This window comes from Myxocyprinus asiaticus, chromosome 37 (genome assembly GCF_019703515.2).
Source record: "Myxocyprinus asiaticus isolate MX2 ecotype Aquarium Trade chromosome 37, UBuf_Myxa_2, whole genome shotgun sequence".
NCBI classification, from domain to species: domain Eukaryota; kingdom Metazoa; phylum Chordata; class Actinopteri; order Cypriniformes; family Catostomidae; genus Myxocyprinus; species Myxocyprinus asiaticus.
The window spans coordinates 12,858,529-12,882,617 of NC_059380.1; the positions used below are offsets into that span (position 1 = coordinate 12,858,529).

The window sequence follows — 24,089 nt, forward strand, 5'->3', positions numbered from 1 at the left end:
AAAGAGAGAGAGAAGTGAATGGAATAGGTTACCAGGAGTACCACCATTAAAGGGCAACTGGAAGCAAACTAAGATTTGGGCAGAAGACCACCAACCTCTGCAGAAGATGAGTAGAGAGGTAGGTGAGCGGCTCATTGGAGACAGGGTTTCGGCAGAGTTCACTGCGTGTTTGTGCTGTTACTGGTGTGCCATCTGACAGAGAGAACCGATAGGGTGGAGTCTCTGCTCTACCATGCATATATGCTGAAAAGAGAGAAGAACAGGAGTAAAAAATATATGAATAAGACAATTTATTAAAAGAAACAAAGAAACGTTAGCAATTTTTCATTTAGATTAACGTATATTTGGTTGTTCAGCATCTTAAAAGAAGTGTATACAAGTGTATACTCAAAGTACAGGGGGTGCAAATGTAATATCACAAACCTTCTTGAAAGTGTCTCTTGTAGGACCAGGGTTGACCTTCACTGCGATGTAGGAACATCTGCATACACCTGCGCACCAAATCCTCCCAGCCAGGACGCATGGTGGTGTGCAACAGACTCTGCTGCTCGATCTCAATTAGCTTACCTGAGGTCAAACACACACAGATGCACGATAAAACAGAAGTTCATGTTTTTCAGATGCAATGGATTTAACGTTTATTTACTGATAATCTTCCCCTCTACTGAAAAATTTGTGCTCGTGTCCAATCAAAAAATGCCACCTACAGATGCATCACTGCAAGTTTGATGTCACTGATGCCAAATGGCACTGATTCTACTATGTGAGATGGGACAATTTTCAGTGAACAATGATATAAATTTGGTGTGTTCCTTACACGCAGCATTCAAAGGATTCAGGACACTTGGAATTTTGTGCATCAGTAGTATGGACAACATTTATGGTGCTTGTTTTGCCCTTTTTGGGCTAGTGGTATAAATCTTACATGGAGCAGCTCTGATATTCTGCCTTAGAAAATAACACAGGGTTTGAACGACATGGGGGGGTGAGTAAATGATAAGAGAATTTTTGGGTGAACTATTCATTTAAGCTAGTCAGTTAAACAACACTATAACGGATTATACCTGATAGTTCATGTCTAGTGCTGAATCGTTCCGTCCTCTCCACTGCTGTCATTCTCCTTGCTACACAAATCATACATGACTGCAGGTCTGAAAAAACAAGAGAGAAGACTCACCTTTTACCACGTTTTATTTGTAACAACAACTTTTATGTCTGTTATGTAATCTTTGGAAAAGTATATATGAGATGAGATGCATGAAATTACATCTTACCTTCCCCTTCCTCCATCATAGCTTTAGGCTGCGTTAGAGCGAAACACTGCATGGTTTCATAGCGTCGCCCACCGGCCCCCTCTTCTCCTCCGGGACCACAATGGCCGAACTTTACCAGCATACGACAGTTAAATGTGTGACTCTTTTGACGGGAGGCATCTCCACCCCATGAGACACTGTTGGAACCTACATGCATAAGTGAAGTCAAGTCAACCTTTATTTATAGAGCACATTTAAAAGCAACAGAAGTTGACCCAAAGTGCTTTACAGATCAAACAAATACATATACAAAGACAGAGTGATATTATATATATATATATATATATATAGATATAGATATATATAGATATATACACACATACACACACATAAACATAAAACAATAATAAACTAAAAAATACCTTTAAATACAGCATAATGTATTTACCCAGTTCAACCTATTCAAGTATCTATTCAAAAGCTACAAAATAAAAACAAGTTTTCAAAGAAGATTTAAAAATGGCTAATGTGTTACCCCATCAGGGAACAAAGAAGCCCATTATGTACTGTATCATCTATAGACTGTACAGCTTGTCCATAGATCTGAACAATATGTTGAACATTCACAATATATTCATAATGATTTTAATGGCAATACAAAATTGAGCAACTTTGTGAAAATTGCAATTATTTTGATGCATTTTTTTATTCTGCCATTAAGTTTCCAAAAAAGCATATTTTTTGACTCAATTGAGTATAAGATTGCAAACAAATGTTTTAATAGTCTCAAATTTAAACTTCAGTAGCAAAAATTATGATTTCAGTCGGTCCATTACAACTAACCGAATCAGGACTCAATTACTTATTTGCGTCATCACTCAAAAATGGTCTTGAAATGTTTCAGAAAAAATATTATGTAGGTAACGCCATATTGTTGCATATAAAATTGTAATATTTTAAATTAAATCCTAGTGTTCATCTAATGTGTAACATTTAATCTACTTGACATTACAATGCATTTTTGGTCGTAAATGATTATTCCTCTAATAATAATAATAAAAAAATAATCAAACTACCATAATATATCTTCAACCTGCTATTGTTCGAAAAACAGCCAGACCCACCCTGAACTCACGTAATTGGTTGAGTCAATGTTACCTCTGCATATTAAACTGAGATTACACACATCAACTTTAAAACACTATTTGCGTGTTTGCATTCAGATATCCAGTAGCAGTCGTACCATTGCTTTTGGGCAGGTTTTTATGCAGCTCTTCTCTATCCTCCTCATGCAGTATGTTATAGATGCTGGTGTTGATTAGCTCCTCCTGTTTATACTGCAGATACTGAGTCACATTATCGGACACAAACACAATGCTGCCTTCACGACTCACCACAAACAAAAACCCATCCAGAGCCTGACAGAGAGATTGATGCACAAAAAATATATATTATTAATGCATTGACTCAATGGGTTGCAAATAGATAAAACAATTCAACCTAAAATACTTCTTAATTGTTTTAATAATTTAGCAAATGCTTAAATCCATAAGAACGTATTAGTAAATCATAATAAATTAAGGATGCTAGGATGACAGCACATGTTCTTTGGGTGACTTTTGACCTTTTAGGTCTCTAATCTAACCTGCAGTAGCAAAGGACCCAGATGGTCCTTGTCGATGACCCCTTGACCGGTAGAGGACACATCCGCCTTCTGGACATCATCATCGCCACATGAGCTTTTACCTGAATGATATAATCAGCAACCACATTTAATGAGAGCAGAAACAGAGTACATGTATGCCCGGGTAAGCTCAAATCTACATACTGGCTTTAATATAACAAGCTAACCGCTTAATTCAGTACCGACGTTGTGTTTAATCTATTAAAGATCAGTACATTTCACACAGAAATCATGATTTATCAATAGGTTCGGCCTTAAATATCTCTCTAAATTTGGGCACCTTGGTGGCCTTGGAAATATAGAATGTTAAGCTGAAATATATATATATATATTTTTTTTACATATTATTATTAACAAGGATAGCTTGATCTGGGATAGGCTGTGCAAAAGAAAATTCAGCAGATCACATTTAGTCTAGATTTTTTGTATTTCAACTGGTTTTAATAATGGCACACTGGTGGGGTTAATAGAAGATCTCACTGCACATGTATAAGGATACATATGCAGAGAGTGACAAATGGCTGCACAGGTGACGTTAGGCAGAAAGCGCTTATATGTAGACAGTTTGGGTGTGTTTTATGCAAATGTTTTATGCTTATTACTAAGCAACAGGCACAGGTTACCCCTTTTAAAATAATCAGGATTCACCAACATTAGAACAAGGGTAAGAACCAAATTATGTGGGTACACATATGTTGTTAATTAGTGGAAAATAAGCACAAAACTTTTTTTTTTTTTACACACTTTTTTTTATCAACTATGCAATTATCAGTAAAAGAGACCCAATGACATCTTAGAAACATTTAAAGGGATAGTTCACACAAAAATGAAAATTCTCTCATTTACTCACCCTCAAGCCATCCCAGATGTGTATGACTTTCTTTCTTCTGCTGAACACAAATGAAGATTTTTAGAAGAATATCTCAGCTCTGTCCATACAATGCAAGTGAATGGTGTTCAGACCTTTTGTAGCTCCAAAAATCACATAAAGGAAACAATAAAAGTAATCCATAAGACTCCTGTGGTTAAATCCATATCTTTAGAAGCGATAAAATAGGTGTGGGTGAGAAAGAGAACAAAATTTAAGTCCTTTTTTACTCTAAATCTCCACTTTCACATCTGAAAGTCACATGTGGTGCCTGTTTAGTTTCACTTTCACATCTGAAAGTGAAAGTTAGAGTGGAGATTTAGAGTAAAAAAAGGACTTAAATATTGTTCTATTTCTCACCCACACCTACTATATTGCTTCTAAAGATTTGGATTTAACCACTGGAATCTTATGGATTACTTCTATGTTTCCTTTATGTGATTTTTGGAGCTACAAAAGGTCTGATCACCATTCACTTGCATTATATGGTCCTACAGAGCTGAGATATTTTTCAAAAAATCTTTGTGTTTGCAGAAGAAAGAAAATCATACACATCTGGGGTGGCATGAGGGTGAGTAAATAAGACAATTTTCAGTTTTGGGTGAACTATCACTTTAATGAAAAGCAGGTAGTTACACATGTAAGATATACTGTACATAGTTGTGATATGTCATGGTGAGAGAACAGAAAAGTTGGATTTGTAGGTCTCATTCCTGTACAATACTATCATGGTATGTAAAAAAAAAAAAAGAAAAGAAACACCAGCACCTATTCATAATTTTGCTGTGCGAACTGTGAACACGGGGTTATACAGCCCAAATGAAAAAAGACGTGTAAAGGCCTGTCTCACAAACCAACTTAGCAACTTAGAAAGTTGCATGCAGACTTCATTTCTGACAACTGAAATTACAGTAAATATTCTAAAAATCTTACAAATATTACACACATAATAATTAAGATACTTATTATCAGCAAATATGCTATAATTCTTCATGTAAATATGATTGATTGGTTTTGGTTAATTGGCTGAGCTGGTACATTTTAGCCAAACAATAAAAATATAGGAGTGCCATGCCTGGTGCCATGGCAATTTACTAAAAATAAAAGCAACCTTTGTAACACAGACAGTCTTGTGTTAATTGTCTTGTTTGTTAGACAGACTCTTGATTCATAGTACATCCCTCAGATTTTCAACCATAGGTAAAGATGTTTTTTTTTTTTTTTAAATGAGACTTGGTCTCTTATTTTTAATAACATTTTAGGCATGAAAACAAAGGTGTTCTCAAAGTTTTAGCAAGCTACACAACACTGCTGAATGCACACAACGTTAATGCTACACCCGCCATGAGGTGGCAGCATTTCATAAAACCAAGGACAATACATTCATTTTAACACGCTGTGGGTTTAGCAAATATTTTCACAGGCTGACATGTAAAAGAGCCATTTGAGCACACATGTACCTTGCTCTTTGATTTGTCGTATCTGGCGCACTGTCTCTTTAAGGATGGCACATTTGTCTGGTTTGACATTGAAGCTGTCGATGTCACTAAGGTTGGCCGAAATCAGTTCAGCGAGCTCCTCGATGTACTTGCTCTCCTGTTCCCTCCTGCGCTTATCACACCTGTAGAACACATACACACGTGCGCACACCACATACGGAGTTGAAGATAAACGAGTTTAGGAGAATACCTGGTTAACTATTAAAGGGACAGTTAGTCCTCACGTTTCCAAACCCGTTTGACTTTCTTTCCTCAGCGGAACACAAAAGATGTTAGCCTCAGTCACCATTCTCTTTTATTGCATCTTTTACCCACACAATGAAAGTGAATGGTGACTGAAGCAGTCATTCTGAAAGAATCTCATTGAGTGTTCTATTGAAGAAAAAAGTCATATGGGTTGATATGAGGATGATTGAATGATGCCAGATTTTTTCAATTTAGGATGAACTATAGCTTTAAATGATGCAGAAAGGGTGTATATTGCTTGTTTGTTCACGCTCTCACATGTGTAAACAAACCCTAAAAGACTTACCCTTGTCCTGGAGTGTCACATGTGGAGAGTTTGCGTTTCCGGTCCGAGCACAGCGGCTCAAGTGAGTTCTCACCCACTCCACTCATGTTTAAAACATATCAGCACCTACGAAACACACACAATCACATAAAAACTTTACAATGGGACCAGAAAGCACACATCCAAAAGCCTATTATCATCTTTAAATGCAAGGAAAACTAAACAAGCATTTCTATTCGACCCCAAGAGCAACACTAACACATAATGAGCTGACTTTGGCATTTCAACACAATGCACTTTTCAAAAGGCTCAAGCAAAAAATTGCATAAGAGTGTGTGTTAGCGTCTGGGCTTATTTTTAAGTGTTCCCACATACAGCTGAATGCGCGGAATGTTCCAGGCCTCAACAGCAGTGCTGTGTGTGTGTTTGTGTGAGAGTGTGTCTGAGAAATGACACTGATTATGATCGAGTGAAACGGGGCCCCAGGGGAAATGGATCAACCCTCAGTGTGTTTGTGTGTGTCTGTAGCAGGGACTGGGTCAATTATCTCAATCCATGAAGCTGTACGCCGCAGAACATTTAAATGAAATGTTTAAATGATCTAATTAAAGAGGAGAAGTTGATGAATCAGAATTACACTAAATAGAATTAAATAAAAATCACACAAGACAAAACAGCCACTAAACATGGACATTCAGCCTATGATCGGTGTGATAATGATTATGACTGTTTCCGGGCCTCCACCACCCCCAACGTACATATCATAACAGCAACAATCACACCATTTCTTCCAACTTTTACCGTCATTGCTCCGCCCACTTCACCAACCACAACACTTCCTCCTCTTTAGCGACGCACTCTTTTTTTTTTGTTACTGGCACTGCCCATTCAAATATACCCATCTTTCTTAAAGGGATAGTTCACCCAAAAATGAAAAAAAATTTTAGCTCACAAAAGCACCATAAAGTCCTTTTTACTATAAATATCCTCCCTGCCCAGTAGGTGGCGATTTGCATTCACGAAAGTGAAAGTGGAGATTTATGGAAAAAAAAGGACCTAAATATTGATCTGTTTCTCACCCACACCTATCATATCACTTCTGAAGACATGGATTAAACCACTGGAGTCGTATGGATTACTTTTATGCTGCCTTTATGTGCTTTTGGAGCTTCAAAATGTTGGTACCCTTGGACCGAAAGAGCTGAAATATTCTTCTAAAAATCTTTGTGTTCTGAAGAAAGAAAGAAAGTCATACACATCTGGGATGGCTTTAGGGTGAGTAAATGATGAAAGAATTTTCATTTTTGGGTGAACTATTCCTTTAACTTTAGTAAATTACAACACCACCTCCAGACCTTATGTATGCATATAAATACATACAGTGGCCACAAAGTATTTGGACACTTAAGACACATAAAAAATGTATATATAGTATTTAAAAATGTATATATAAAAAAAGTATATAAAGCGGTAGATAGCAAAATATCAAACCAACTGCCATTTATTTTAAAGATGAAGTGTATAATTTCAGCACCACTTGCATCATCAATACTGCAGTAATTTTCTATAATCAACAGACTGAAATTCAAGTCGTTATTCACTTTTAAATCAAATCAAATCATTGATTAATGCATGTTTACAGAGGCGAAATCAAATGTCAACGTCAAACCTCTGGTTCTTGTGTCATGACATCATAACCTTCGGTCACGAAACGTTTCTCAACCCCCCCTCCCCATACCCCGTCTTCCATTGGTCAGATTAAACAGACAGTCCTGCCCCAAACTCACACCATTGGTTGAGCAAATGTTGCTAGGTATGGGGTTGGAGAAAGTACTTCAACGTTGGAAAAAAAAAAACACATCCCCTCAAGCAAAACATTTCCCCTAAAGAAATCTGTTAGTTTTTAAATGATAAAACAATAGATTCGGTGTTCATATTATTCTGACACTTTATGTTTAAACTTAGTGAAACTTAGGGGAACTGACTTCATACATCTCTAAAGAAAATTCTTGGGACCATTTATTAAAAGTGAAGTTAGTTCTGAGAAAAGGTTAAGTAATCATTTGTTTACAGATGCTATTGAAATTCATACATATTTAAGTATGACTTAAGTGTCCAAATATTTTGAAGCCACTGTTCATATATGTAAAAATACATGTGTCTGTCTTTCCTTCTCCAGTCTTGCCATTCTTTCTCTCTTCTCCTGCTGTTATCAGTCTCTGTCTCTCTGGTCATAGACCCTCTGCGGTATGTGTGCATGAGTGTGAGTGTTTTTGTTTTAGTGTGCTGACCTTGCCCTGTGCCTGACCCCTCTGAGTTCAGCGGAAATCTCAGAGCACATCGGGTCGCAGTCTTTTCCCCTCACTCACTGAACACATACATACGAACAGCTTTTTTCCCTTCGCTTAAGGAAAACACACACACACACACACAGTTTGCCCTCCGTCACCTAAAAATGCTCCGTATGAGCTCATCATTCCTGAGCCCAACTGTGAGACATTACAGAACTGTGCCCATACTGCACTGCCTGTGCTGACACGTACAGCCGTCTGACACAAATCTACAACACGCACAGAAAAATCTGCTCCAGAACAGTTTGCAGCCTCCAACTCCTTTCAGACATGCTTGGTATATACTTTTCCTTCTCTTTCATAACTTCTTTCTCCTTAAACTTTGCACTGGAGTGGGAAAAAACGATAACTGTGTTGTGTGTGAAAGAGCAAGTTTGTGACCGTGTTAAGTTTACGGCACCATTGCAATCAAAAGCCATGCTCTCCCATCAAAAGTTGAAAATTCTGTCACTGTTTTTTTTATAATGTAGATCAGGGACAAAAAATGGTTCAAGTAACGAAAAAAAAAAAGAACAAATATTTTGCAGAACGCAAGCAAAAACGGGAACAAAGTGATTTTCAGTTGTTCCAGATTAAAAACTTTATTTTAATATGCTGGTAACAGTTTATAACCGGTTAATTTCTTTTCGATAGTTTTTTCATGAACGCAAAGGCCAAAGGGTTTATCACAGTGAATTTTTGGAACTACAGTACTTTACTTCATGTTGCCCGAAAAAATGAAACGTGCTTTGATCCTGAAGGAAACTGCTGCATCACACATTTCTTTGCCTAATTATCCGTTGTGGATGTCGCATTCTGTGAATGAAGACCCCTTAGCGCAGATAGCTCATTTTCAAAAGAACATTATTAACTGTTCTTTTATTTTGTCCTAACCGCTAACCATTTTAATAGGAGACTGTGGAATTTCTGAACCGGAAACGATAAAAATATTTTTTGCTCAGAACGGACCATGATGTAGACCAAATATGTGAAAAAAACATTACATATAATATTTCTTCAACCGCAGGTAATTTAATGTCCCAGAGGGTCCATTTTTATTAAAACGAACATATTTCAACTTTTTATTTTTATTATATGAAGGTCACATTAAAATGGACTTTTAAACTTTTTACCATGTCATCTTCATTTATTTATTTCATAATTTTTAAATGTCTTTTATGTATAGATTTGACTGTTTTAGCCTTGGCTCAGACCCAGATTTACAATTTTAAACTATGACAATCGATTTTAACAACACAAATTACATGTTTAAAAACTGATAATCTAAAAAATGAGTGAAATAATCAATATTAAATATTAAATGTGTGAAAATGATTTCTAACAAGTTTTAAAAAACTACGACAGTTCCACAGTTGTGCCATTATTTCCAACATTCCTAACAATTTTGACACTAATGAAGTTTTTTCAAAAGTTAGTGTACATGTTAACTATGTCGACATAACTGTCAGTGGGGAGAATGCTTGAGATGAAATGTGACGTGATGTTTGAAAAAAACAAAAAAACAAATCAAGGTAAATATTTCTTGTGGGAAGAATGGAAATGACAGCCACTACAAACAATCAAAATGTAATTTTGCAAAATTATGCAAAAAGTTTGACATTTTTATTGAATTGTAAGGATACATAAAATGTTAGCTATGAAATTAGCCTTATCAAGACAAAGGAGTCAGCAATTTTATTTTAAAATCGTTAAAAATGCCACTTTCATCGCCATCATTTACACCACAGAATTCTATATTACACAATACAGAATTGGAGATGCGTGGAAATTACACTGTGGTGGGAATTTCAATGACTTTATATATAAAAAAAGAAATAACAAAAAAGAAGACATCTCCGGTGACGCATGTACACTGGCAGCCAAAAGTTTGGAATAATGTACAGATTTTGCTCTTATGGAAAGAAATTGGTACTTTTATTCACCAAAGTGGCATTCAACTGATCACAATGTATAGTCAGGACATTAATAACGTGAAAAATTACTTTTACAATTTGAACTACTTCAAAGAGTTCTCATCAAAAAATCCTCCACATGCAGCAATGACAGCTTTGCAGATCCTTGGCATTCTAGCTGTCAGTTTGTCCAGATACTCAGGTGACATTTCACCCTACACCTCCTGTAGCACTCGCCATAGATGCGGCTGTCTTGTCGGGCACTTCTCACTGCACCTTACATTCTAGCTGATCCCACAAAATCTCAATGAGGTTAAGATCCATAACACTCTTTTCCAATTATCTGTTGTCCAATGTCTGTGTTTCTTTGCCCACTCTAACCTTTTCTTTTTCATTTTCTGTTTTAAAAGTGGCTTTTTCTTTGCAATTCTTCCCATAAGGCCTGCTCCCCTGAGTCTTCTCTTTACTGTTGTTCATGAAACTGGTGTTGAGCGGGTAGAATTCAATGAAGCTGTCAGCTGAGGACATGTGAGGCGTCTATTTCTCAAACTAGAGACTCTGATGTACTTATCCTCATTTAGTTGTACATCTGGCCTTCCACATCTCTTTCTGTCCTGGTTAGAGCCAGTTGTCCTTTGTCTTTGAAGACTGTAGTGTACACTTTTGTATGAAACCTTCAGTTTTTTGGCAATTTCAAGCATTGTATAGCTTTCATTCCTCAAAACAATGATTGACTGATGAGTTTCTAGAGAAAGCTGTTTCTGTTTCGGTGATCAGCCTTTCCAACCACCTTAGTTATCGGTATCGGCAAAATCAACTATCGGTCGACCTCTAGTCCAGAGTGCTCTTTTCCATAAAATCGAATAAATGGGGACTGGGGCTGTTGAGCTCCAAAAATTACACAAAAAAAGCACCACAAGAGTAGTCCATGACTTCTGTGGTGTATTCCAAGTATCCTGAATCCATACGATAACTTTGTGTGAGTAAAAGATGGAAATTTAGGTTATTCACTAATAATCTTCCCCTCTACTGTAGCGCTCAAATCTCATCCAAGTATATTCAGTTATGAAATGGAAAGTTCTGGTTCTGGATGCTGGTCAATACAATCCAGCTGTGCTGAAATACACAATATAGTAAGAGCTATAACTTGAAACACCTGTTCACCCGCCGTCTTGGAAAAAGTACTCAAGGCCGTGCTATATTGTGTTAGGAACAACACTCTAAGTAGTAATTTCAGCCCCTTCAGCCATCGCAATATTCCAAATTGAGCATAGCCTCTCTTACCTTATTGCTAAAATCTGTCATGTCAAAGTGAGTTGGACCAGGTTTGACATCAGCATATAATGTCTTAATTTTTGGTTTTCCACTCGCACACGTATCATATGGCTTTAGCAGAATTGGTATAGACTTGGAATATCAGAGAACACAGCTTAATGTGGTCATGTAAATGTATAAGTGGCATTCTTACACGTTTTTGAGGAGTGAACAGGCGTGAACAGACAGGATAACTAACGTCATAGGATGGAGCCTAACAACAAGTCAACAGAGTGGAAAGAATTCCCACATACACAATACCATTTCCATCAGCCACCACTCCAACTCCTTATCCTTGAGTAATCATGCTAAATTGCTAATTTGGTACAAGGAAATCACTTGCCATTATATCAAACACACCTGAAAGCTATTTGGTTCAATAAATGAAGCTTAACATTGTCTCTGTGTTTGTTTTTGAGTTGTCACAGTATGCAATAGACTGGCATATCTTAAGGTCAATATTAGGTCAAAAATGGCACAAAAGAAACAGCTTTCTCTAGAAACTCGTCAGTCAATCATTGTTTTGAGGAATGAAGGCTACACAATGTTTGAAATTGCCAAAAAAGAGAGCATGAGAGTGTGTGAATGTGAACATGAGGAGATGAACGCAATGAATCAAAGTGTGAGAACACTTCAGTCAAAAGATGAACACTTCACAAATGCCTTTTCAAGGCAAAATCCACGATCCAAGCAAATCAGAGTGAAAATCTTTTGTCTCTTGCTCTAATGTTTTAGTTATAATTGTTGGGATGGTCATTGACATCACAACCCTCAAGTTGTTCCAAACCTTTAAGACTTTCTTCTGGGAAACAAAAATGGAAATGCTAGGTAGAAATGATAGCTTCAGTCACCATTCATTTTCATTGTATGGAAAAAAGATCAAATGAAAATTGGAACAAAATCGAAACATTTTAGGTGAACTATCCCTTTAAGGATGTTACCGCTCCATTATAAAGTGATGCAACTTACTCTGCATCTTAATTTAGAAGTTCAAAATGTGAGCCGAGTATCTGACAAAAACATACAGTATAAGAGCACTTCGAGACTTTTCCCAGAACACACATGAGGAGCATCTTTTAGTGAAGATCTGCTTCCCAGTCTTTCTGAGAATAATTTGAATGGGAAAGTTATCGAGAATATCCGAATCAGGAAGCAGCAAAAGCAGGCATCCTGTTTGCGCCTTCCCACACACACATACATAAACACACACAGTTTTGCGTCACAACTTCCTCTTCCTGGAAAAAGCCCGCTGGCACTGTGCAATCATATTTACATATTTATCCTGATGGGCTGAACTGGTTATTCTGTTCTCGGTCTTCGAAGCTAATCTGTCTGTCTTTCTCTTTCCTTGTATACTTTATCTGTCCTAACACTATCAATCAGTCACTCTCTTACGAAGAACTTCATACCCTTAACTCAAACTGGCATTTTGTAAAATGAAAGGTTGGAGGAGCCATACTCTACGATTCAGTAGCATTTTGTGTTTTCCCTTTAGTCCTTATGTTACTCAGATTCTTATAGTAAAAATACAACAATTACACAAAAGTTGGGACAGTGTTGAAAATGCTAATAAAAACAGAGTAAGTTGTAAATTCTATTCAACATGTGCAACATTAAAAGCGTTACATCAACATATTATTTGATGTTTTACCTTGTGAATTGAACAGTTTTTTTTTTTTTTTAAATAAACATTTCAAATCAGACGATGACAACACACTCTAAAAAAGTTGGGACAGTCAAATATTTACCACTGTGCAACATCGCCATTTCTTCTAACACTTTTGCGTTTGAGCACTGAAGACAAAAGTTTCAGTTTAGCAAGCAAAATTCTTCATCCATTTATCCATTATGCAGGTCTTCAGCTGCGCAATTGTACGGGGCCTTCTTGGCATGTCTTGCACTTCATAATGCACCACATATGCTCAGTTGGAGACAGGTCAGGACTGCCGGCAGGCCAATCTAGCACCTGCACTCTCTGCTCACGCAGCCTTGCACTTGTAATCCAGGCAGTATGTGGTTTGGCGTTTTCCTGTTGGAAATTGCAGGGACGACCCTACATGGAAAAGAAGGCATCTGGATTGCAGCATATGTTGTTCCGAAATTTGTTCATTTGTACATCTTTCTGCATTAATGGTGCCCTCACAGATGTGCAACTTACCCATGCCATGGGCACTGAAACACCCTCATATCATGACAGACACTGGCTTTCGGACCTGACGCTGATAACAGATTGGATGGTCCTTTTCCTCTTTGTCCCGGAGAATACAATGGCTGCATTCTCCAAAAATTATTTGAAATGTGGACTCTGACCACAAAACATAATTCCACTGTTCTACTTTGCATCTCCGATAAGACCGAGCGCAGAGAAGTCGGCGGCGCTTCTGGACAGTGTTGCTGTGTTGTATGGCTTCCGCTTTGCATAGTAAAGCCTTAACTTGCATCTGTGGATGCAGCCGTACAGTCTAATGCCATTTGTACGTTGAATTAACAGGTTTCTACATATCATTTTTGCCAAAAATGCAACATTGTGCTTCCTTTGCTCAGCGTGCGAGAGAGAGAGAGAGAGAGACAGAGACGGTGTTGTACTCCTCCGATTCTGGAATGAATGTATGATAGAAAGATAAAAATGATTTATTTGAATTATTCATCTGAGTAAACAAACAGATACAAATACAGATCTAAGGCCAGGTCTACACTAATACGTTTTTGTTTGAAAATGCATCTTCTCTCTACATTTTGGCCTTCCATTCACATTGAGATGGCATTTTTGTCAGTGAAAACTGAGATTTTTGAAAACGCTCTTCCAAGTGGATACATTTGAAAATGCCATCTTCACGTTATAGTGTGGACTGGGAAAATTGATATTTCTGAAAAATATGATGTATTTATTGTCATGTGACGCAGTCATGTGATCCATTAAACAAAAATAATCAAGATGGCGCCGTGTTATAGCGGTGCTTTTGTGCCTGATAGCGTTGTTACAGCTAAATGTTATTTTGTACAGCATTCACATTGCATTTCCTTCAATGGTGATGGGAGTTTCAGATCGTACATGCAACGGCAATTTTTCGCATGTGCAGTAAGTGGATTTAAGCGTTTTCATACGTTTCATAACCTAAAACATTTATTTAATGGGATAGTTCACCCAAAAATTTAAATATATCATTCACTCACCCTCATGTTGTTCCAAACCCACTTGTCTTTCTTCCATGGAACACAAAAGGAGATGTTCGGTTAGCCTCAGTCACCATTCACTTTCATACTGACATAGGCCTAATTAAAATGAAACTGAAATATATACTGATAAGCCAAAAAATTATGACCACATGCCTAATATACTGTTGGTCCTCCGCAAGCCACCACAACAGTGCCAACCCACCGAGGCATGGACTCTACAAGACCCCTGAATGTGTCCTGTAGTATCTGTCACAAAGACATTAGCAGCAGATCCTTCAAGTCCTGTAAGTTGCGAGGTGGAGCCACCATGGATCAGACTTGTTGGTCCAGCACATCCCACAGATGCTCAATCAGATTGAGATCTGGGAAATTGAGGCCAGGGCAAACACCTTGAACTCTTCATCATGTTCCTCAAACCATTCCCGAACAATGTGTGCAGTGTAGCCGGGTGCATTATCCTGCTGAATGAGGCCACTGTCATTAGGGAATACCATTGTCACGAATGGGTGTATCTGGTCTGCAATGATGTTTAGGTAGGTGGCACATGTCAAATTGACATACACTGCCGTTCAAAAGTTTGGGGTCACTTGACTGAAATGTTTCACGTGATCTTAAAAACCTTTTGATCTGAAGGCATATGCTTAAATGTTTAAAATTAGATTTGTAGACAAAAATATTATTGTGTCAACATATTAATTTAATTATAAAACTAAAATTTTATAAAAATAAAAAAAACGTTTTTTAATTGGATGACTTGGACCGAATAATAAAGAAAAGCAGCCAATAAGTGCCCAGCATAGATGGGAACTCCTTTAATACGGTTTTAAAAGCATCCCAGTGTGATACCTCAAGAAGTTGGTTGAGAAAATGCCAAGAGTACATTTCTGAAAATTCTAAGCAAAGGGTGGCTACTTTGAAGATGCTCAAATTTAACGTATTTTGGATTTGTTTTGGATTTTTTTTGTCACAGCATAATTCCCATATTTCCATTTCTGTTATTCCATAGTTTTGATGACTTCACTATTATTCTAAAACGTGAAGAAAAAAATAATAATAAAGAATGACTAAGTGACCCCAAACTTTTGAACAGCAGTGTACATGAATGGCCGGACCCAGGGTTTCACCGCAGAACATTGCCCAGAGCATCACACTCACTCCCTTGTTGTCTTGCCACAGTGCATCCTGGTGCCATCACTTCCCCAGGTAAACGGCGCACACGTACACGGCTGTCCACGTGATGTAAAAGAAAACGGGACTCGGACGACCTTCTTCCACTGCTCCAAGGTCCAGTTCTGACGCTCGTGTGTCCATTTCAGGCACTTTCAGTGGTGGACAGGGGTCACCATGGGCTCTCTGACTGGTCTGCGGCTACGCAGCCCCATACAAACAGGATGCGATGCACTGTGTGTTGTAACACATTCCTCCCATAACCATCATTAAAGTTTTATGTGACTTGTGCCACAGTAGACTTTCTGTCGGTTTAGACCAGTTGGGATAGTCCCTCGCGCATCCATGAGCCTTGGGCACCCAACACCCTGTTGCCAGTTTGTGGTTTGTCCCTCCTTGGACAGTGGTGAGTAGGCACTCACCATTGCTGACTGGGAGCATCCTACAAGCCTTGCCGTTTCAGAGACGCTCTGACCCAGTCGTCTGTTTTGGCAATTTGGCCCTTGTCAAAGTTGCTCAGGTCTTTACTCCTGCCCATTTCTCCTGCATTCAACATGTTGACTACAAAAACTGATTATTTGATTACCATCTAACTCAGACCTTGACATGTGCCTTTGTTAGGAGATGATCAACTTTATTCACATTACATGTGAGTGGTCATCATGTTTTGGCTCATCAGTATATGAAAGTGTATACTAACTAACTAAACATAACATTCTGGCTAACATATCCTTGTGTGTTTCACTGTGGAAAGAAAGTCATAAAGGTTTGGAACAACATAAGGTTGAGTAAATGATGACTGAATGTTAATTTTGGGTGAACTACTCCTTTAAAGTCTCCTTTCTTCACTATGTTGTAGAACTCTCTAACAAACTGTTACAAAATTCATCAGCAATGAGTTCAGATGCTATTTGTAAATACATGTGTGTCACCCTTTATGGATACTAATACACTGGCCGGAGGGGAAAGAATAATTTATTAATGCAGATTACAGTATGAGTTAGAGGTTTACCATCAAAACAATTCTACAGATATAAGCTACAAAGCTACAAGCATCCAACCCAACCGCTGCAGTCTCCTTGGCCTGTTTCCCTGACGACAGGTAGTGTAACGTCTTAATATCCCATCATGCCTTGACCCCACACTGAGAGTACCTGCATTATTGATGGGGCTGCCTCCTGTCAACGCATACACACTTAACACACGGTCCACCTTAGCACCTCAGAGGCCCTTCTCCATACATATCAGTGGTGAAATTTAATGGGCCGTACAAAACTATCACACCAAGTTAAAGGGTGAAATACATTATTGAAAAGAAACGGTCATATAATTATATCAGCAGCACCTGCAACTGTCTGATCTCGTATTAAAGAGCCCATATTATGCTAATTTACAGGTTCATATTTTATTTTGGGGGTCTACTAGAATAGGTTTACATGCTTTAATGTTCAAAAACACATTATTTGTCTCATAATGTACATTGCCGCAGCACCTCTTTTCACCCTCTGTCTGAAACACTGTGTTTAAGCTCCTGTCTCTTTAAAGCCCCCCTTTCCGAAAAGCCCAGTCTGCTCTGATTGGTCAGCTGGCCCAGTTTGTTATGATTGGTCAACCGCTTGGAGCATGTGTTGGAATTGTAACGCCCCTTACCGTAACTGAGTTTCAGCTCCAGAGGCTTCCTGAGCAGCGCATTCCTGAGGCATGCATTATGCAAATGTATTACATAGTGACTTAGCTATGATACAGAAATAATGGCTGGACTGCAAACCAGGTGTTTCAGGCAGTTCAGGAGCAGTGTTTTCTGTGGGAGAGAGAAACTCCCTTTGGCGTGGACTTTGTGCTTTGTACCTTTGCAGACCTTTCACATGCACAAACAGCTATATTACACACTAAAGGAAAGGTAAAATCCAAAAAGCATAATATGGCCTCTTTAAAGGGGCTATCAAGCCATTTCGCAAATCATCTGTCAATCATGCATTGAAATTAAAGATGTTATTAGCTTATTTTTAATACCTTGTAAAAACGGAGTTTGGCATCCTCTAAAAACTGGAGATCTTTATAACAAACTGCCACTTATAGAGAAGAAATCGGAAGGCAAAACCATGCACTGGCTCTCAAAGGATATCAGCCAGCAAATGACATATGATTGCTGTTAAAACTTTGTTTTCTTATTGAATATACTGTTTCAGTTGGAAATGTCACATTACGGAGGTAAAATAGACTTGTGAATGCCCTTTCATCTTGGCTGGGCAGATACTGACAGTATATTAGCGTTTATCAATGCAGTATAATATATCCTGTATATATATATATATATATCTTTAAAAAGTGCATGGGAGGAATCGATGAATGGAGTAAGTTAAAGGAAGGGAGTTAAAGGAATGGATGAAGAGAAAAATAAAGAATGCCTCTTAAGCAAGAGCCATTCAGACCCAGAATAGCCACCACATTCTGGCAGAGCCTGAAATAACACATGAAATCTGAGCTCAGTAAAACACTTGCTAAATAACAAACATACATACACAAAAACCTCTGCAGACAATGACACATGCTACACATGTCATGCACTCTCTGTTCAAAATGTGGACAGAACTAGGGCTGGGCAATACATTAAGTATTCATAATATCTTTGCAGTGACAATTAATAGATTCTAAACTCATCACTTAAAAATGTTCATGGAAGTGTCTGTGGCATTTTAAATGTTTAAAAAATAATAATAATAATATAATATAATATATATATATATATATATATATATATATATATATATATATATATATATATATATATATATATATATATATATATATATATATATACACACACACACATACACACACACGCGCAAATAAATATAGCTGTTTATTGCTAAGCGTTCTTATATTGGTGCATATAAAAGAAAATGATTCATTTCATTTTTTCAATTCAATTCATTCTTAATCAATTTGCTCAATCTGTGTAAACTCGCTTTAAAAAAAAAAAAAAAAAGCCATTTCAGAGCAAATATTGAGATGTATATTGAATATCATTAAAGGGTGAAAAATAGAGTTTTATTTTTTATGCTATTGTGCTCAACCCTAACAAAAACAATGTGGACATGAACTGTGGCACAAAATCCATTTAGACGTGCCACCTCATCCTACTCTTGCACCAAGTTACTGGTTGCTTCTCTCTGCGATAGATGCTGCATGAACACTCAGGACTGTTCCATTCTGCAGCAGACAGTAGTGAGACAGCAAGAGAAAGAGATGAGCAGAAGTGGAACAAAAAGAAAAGGAGGGAGGGAGAGTGAGTTAGTGAAAGAAAGAAAACAGAACACAGAAAACAACAGACTGAGACTGATTATGACTGGAGGAGGAGGAGGAGGGCAAGAGAAAGCAAGAGAGTGAACAATAGAGAACGGCCCAGACATGCAGACATGTGCCAAGCATGTGTGTACATGTGCAGACATCCAAAAGCTTTTCGCAGTAACACTCTCTGCATTATCGGAGTTCAAGCATGCACATGAGTTAATCCTGCCAACCCCAGACTCTTGGTGCAGCACTGAATTTTTATTTGATTTATGTTGTTATTGTTATATATATTAGGATATCTCTGTATTTTGCTTCATTCAGCCTTCCTTCAACCCTGACCAGTCCCCCAGTCCCTGCCAATGAAAAACACCCCCACAGCATGATGCTACCACCGCCATGCTTCATTGTTGGGATGGCATTGTGCAGGTGATGAGCAGTGCCTGGTTTCCTCCAGACATGATGCTTGGAATTGAGGCCAAACAGTTCAATCTTCATTTCATCAGACCAGAGAATCTTGTTTCTCACAGTCTGAGAGTCCTTTAGGTGCTTTTTTTTTTTGTGTGTCTTGCACTGAGGAGAGGCTTCCGTCTGGCTACTCTGCCATAAAGCTCAGATCGGTGGAGTGTTGCATTGATGGTTGTCCTTCTGCAAGTTTATCCCATCTCCACACATAATCTCTGGAGCTCAACCAGAGAGAACATTAGGTTCTTGGTCACCTCTCTTACCAAGGCCCTTCTCCCTCGAATGCTCAGTTTGGCTGAGCGGCCAGCTCTAGTTAAGAGTGCTGGTTGTTCCAAACTTCTTCCATTTAAGAATTCTGGAGGCCACTGTACTCTTGGGAACCTTTAATGCAGCCAAAATTTTTGTAGCCTTCCACAGATCTGCCTCAACACAATCCTGTCTCTGAGCTCTGCAGGTAGTTCCTTTGACCTCATGGTTTGGTTTTTGCTCTGATATGCATTTTCAGTTGTGAGACCTTATATAGACAGGTGTGTCCCTTTCCAAATCATGTCCAATTAATTGAATTTGCCACAGGTGGACTCCAGTCAAAGTGAAGAAACATCTCAAAGATGATCCAGAGAAATGGGATGCACCTGAGCTAAATTTCAAGTGTCATAGCAAAGGGTCTGAATACTTATGTCAATGTGATATCAGTTTTTTTCTTTTTAATAAAGTAATCAAAAATCTGGTTTTTGCTTTGTCATTATGGGCTATGGAGTGTAGATTAATGTGAAAAAAATAATAATTTAAAGCATTTTAACATAAGTGAAAAAAATGAAGGAGTCCGAATAATTTCTGAAATACACTGTATATACACAGTATAAGGGGTGTAAATCGCAAGTTTAATCATGAAACAATCTTATATCGATTCTCTTAGCCAGCGATCCCATGTTTGCCGATACTTCAAAGTCTGCTGATGCAATTTTGATTTGATTCAGGGCCCTACGATCGATATTACAATATTATGCGCCTATTTTACACAATCAATTACGTTTATTATCTCACAAAAGCAACCAAAATATAATTTGAATATTTTATTGAGCTCTCTAAAAAGTGCAAATACAGTATCCACATTGAGACATCAACAAAAAAAATAAGGTACTTCAGTTGCTGAAAAAAAGGTTCAGCTAAACAATATAAAAAATAAAGTCACACACAAGTGATCATCAATCATCAGTCTTGTGGAATGAGGTAAACACTACAGTGCCAATCTGTCATCTCTACAACAGTCAAGCAAGTCAAAATACTTACAACTTGTTTCTGACAGGAGAGTATGTGCTATCAGTGTTTTTTCTTGGCTACATCTTCCACAGTTGTACTGAAAATTTCTGTTAAAGTTTTCTGTGATAAATGTTAGCAAGGGTGTCGATGTTTAGATGCGAAGTGTCTTGTTATTGATGCTGGTGCAGGGAAAGTGTTTTCTCTTTCATTGTCAGCGCTGTTCAGAATGTCGGGGCTGTCTAGCTGTTTGACATTGTTGAAATACATCTGTGTCCCACATGAAAAGCAAATTTTGCGCTTAAAAAGTGAGATGTATAACATGAGGTTGCTGCATCGCCTGACAGAAATGTGTAAGGACATGGCTAGCATGAGAATGTCAAAATGAAGGCATGTCTTAAAAAAATATATTCCGATGTAGGGCTGCAACTAATGATTATTTTGATAATCGATTAATCTTCGATTATTTCTTCGATTAATCGGATTAAAAAAATATATATTTCCTGTACTTTATTAAAAAAAAAATATTTTTTAAAACAGAAATGATAAAGGGTGTAAGGACTTGGTTTGATTTACATTACTGAATTTATGATTCTATACTCTCACAGAATTTTAAACAAAGCCTGAATCATGAAAAGTTTGAATTTATTATTATTAATTTCAGTACATATGCAAAACAGTTCCTTTCATTACTTGTAAAACTTTGTAGAATACAAAAAGTACTGTTCATTAAAGAGTAAAATGATCCATCAAGTATGGAGTGGGACAAAAAAATTTAAAATAAAAATCAGCCCAGCAGAGGGCAATGGTGACACTGGAAGAGAAATATAAAAAATTCTAATTGTTAGATACATATGCTTGTACACTGTCACCGATTAAATACATTTAAGGTATTTTAAATTAATATTGTTGGTTTTAAAATGGTATTGTCGCTGATTACATTTTTCTAAACTATTCTTTAATAAAATGTGTGTTTATCCAGTAAAATAATGTTTGCCATGGTATAAATTTACTGGTGGATTCAGACATTACATTTGACATAATCAGGACAATCAAACATTAGGACACTTTGCATTATTATACATTATATTCAGTATTATATACAGTTTAATATAATGCAATCATTTGTAAACGCAGTGCAGATTCACTCTCACGCTGAAAAGTCTCATCCTGTATTACATGAGCTCACATGATGAGAAATGATTTAGACACTTTAAACCGCACACTTAAGTGTAATTTGACCTCTGAGACATCAGCGTGACATCAGTGAAAGCTGCACAACTGATTACATTGAAACTGAAAGCACGGTATGATGTTGCATGAGTTTAATCAAAGTGATTGCGCTCCCTTTCTCCATTGCGATCGGTTTGATTGACATGGATGCGCTTGCTTGCTCAGTGAAGTTTAACAGACACTCGCATGTAGTAAAAACAAACAGTTTTGCAAAATACACGAAAGTGTGTGACTGATTTTGAATTCATGACATGTATACATTATAAAAGAGAAAATCTAAGTCATATGCTGGTGAAAAACAACTCAAGCGCATCAAAAGGCACAACCACTCTTTCAACACACCTGATGCAGCAACCGCTCCACATTAAACCGTATGCTTAGCGTTTATAAAGTGCTCTCGTGCACTGGACGACTTGGGTCATTTTCCCACTTCAGCTTGTCTCAGTTGTTTTTCAAATGAGTTTCATCATGCAACACATTTTCCACCGGGTTGTAAAGTGACGTCACTGATGGAGCTTCTCTGTGCTCGCGGCATATATCCAACTAATCAATAATGAAATTCGTTGTCAATGATTTCCTTTATCAATAATAATAGATTTGATCGATTAGTTGTTGCAGCCCTATTTCGATGTTTGCACATTGAATCGATGACATCGCAATGTTGGTTATGTCTGTATGTCGTCTGCCTGTCATGTTGTGTGCAATCCCCTTAAGAGAGATGAAATGAAGGACGTGTGAAAATATCACGAGTGCCACGCATGGTTGAATGTGCAGTAGATAACAGACAGAAGAGGTTCCAGCCCTTCACTGTGAACCATGCAACATCTACATTTACTGAATTAAACAGCAGCCTTTTAATTAATAATTGTATTTATCACACATTATACATTTGCACATATACAGTGAAATTCTTTTTTTCACATATCCTAGCTAAGCTGGGGTCAGAGCACAGGGTCAGCTATGATACGGTGCCCCTGGAGCAGAGAGGGTCAAGGGCCTTGCTCAAGGGCCCAACAGTGGCATCTTGGCAGTGCTGGGGCTTGAACCCCCAACTTTCTGATCAGTTACCCAGAGCCTTAACTGCTGAGCCACCACCTGCCCCTTGGTTTAATAATCATATTACAATATCAATTTGATCAGGGCCGTAACCACAATATATATTGAGGGGGACAAGTCCCCCCAATAATCAGATATGGCTAAATTGTACCTCTTTAGAAACTTCACTTGATATTGTCTTAGAAAATGATCTATAACACAAAGTAGAGCATTTTCACCCTCAGATTAAAACTACAACATGGTGAGACCTGACTTGTGGCTTCAATTGAGTTTTTAGATTGTGGCAAGGACAATGTCATATAATTTTGTGCAAATATTATTAGGTAATAATTTAAAATCAATATAAGATTTTCTAAATTTCTTTGACTTTAATTAATTCTAAATTGTGTACAGCATCTCCTAAGAGACTTCTTTTAAAAGTGACCATTTTATTTTGAGGATGAGCCACAAAGGAGTCAAAGGAGTTCACCTAAAAATGAAAAATGTACTTTTACTCACTCATTTACTCACCCTTTTGTTGTTCAAAACCCACATGTTGTTACTTTTTCTTGGAACATAAAAATAGATATTTTAAGCAGCTCTATTCTATAGAATCACAGTTTATAGTGAGCCGGTCGAGCTTCAAAAAGGACAAATACTATAAAGCACTATTAAAGTTTCAGTATAAAGACATCATAACAGTAGTCCATATGACAAGTGCTTTATATTCCAAGCTTTCAGGGGCCACACAACAGCTTTGTGTTGTATGGACAACTTTTATGGTATATTAATGATGATTTTTTTTCTTTAGATCTTGAGAGTAGTGCTCAATATGAACTGTTTTTGTATGGAAGAGAGCAGCGTTCGGGATCTTAAAGTATAGACTGTGTTAAGATTCTACTGGGGGAAAAAAACACAATGAGGGACAACTTGACGGCAGTCAAGTAATTTTACAGATACATCAGTGATGAAAAGAAAATTTAATTATATTAATCTTTTCTTTGATACAGCACAAAAAAGAAAGAAAAGATGACTAAAACAGGCAAATTGCTAGCAATGTAGACACCGTGGTAGTCTTATACTGTGTGAACT

At 37.5% G+C, this 24,089-nt stretch overlaps 1 protein-coding gene across 1 annotated transcript in view; it reads right to left on the reverse strand.

The window, feature by feature from the left end:
* The window catches only part of LOC127428382 (nuclear receptor coactivator 3-like), a 59,739-nt gene that overhangs the window by 13,425 nt on the left and 22,225 nt on the right, over positions 1–24,089 (reverse strand). Inside the window, exons 2-9 of the mRNA XM_051676735.1 lie at positions 5,837–5,941; positions 5,266–5,426; positions 2,899–2,999; positions 2,497–2,671; positions 1,275–1,460; positions 1,065–1,151; positions 424–567; positions 96–243 (exon numbers count right to left, since the gene is read on the reverse strand). Of these exons, the coding sequence (XP_051532695.1) occupies positions 96–243; positions 424–567; positions 1,065–1,151; positions 1,275–1,460; positions 2,497–2,671; positions 2,899–2,999; positions 5,266–5,426; positions 5,837–5,922 (1,088 nt within the window). The 5' untranslated portion in view covers positions 5,923–5,941. The remainder of the gene's footprint in view (positions 1–95; positions 244–423; positions 568–1,064; positions 1,152–1,274; positions 1,461–2,496; positions 2,672–2,898; positions 3,000–5,265; positions 5,427–5,836; positions 5,942–24,089) is intronic.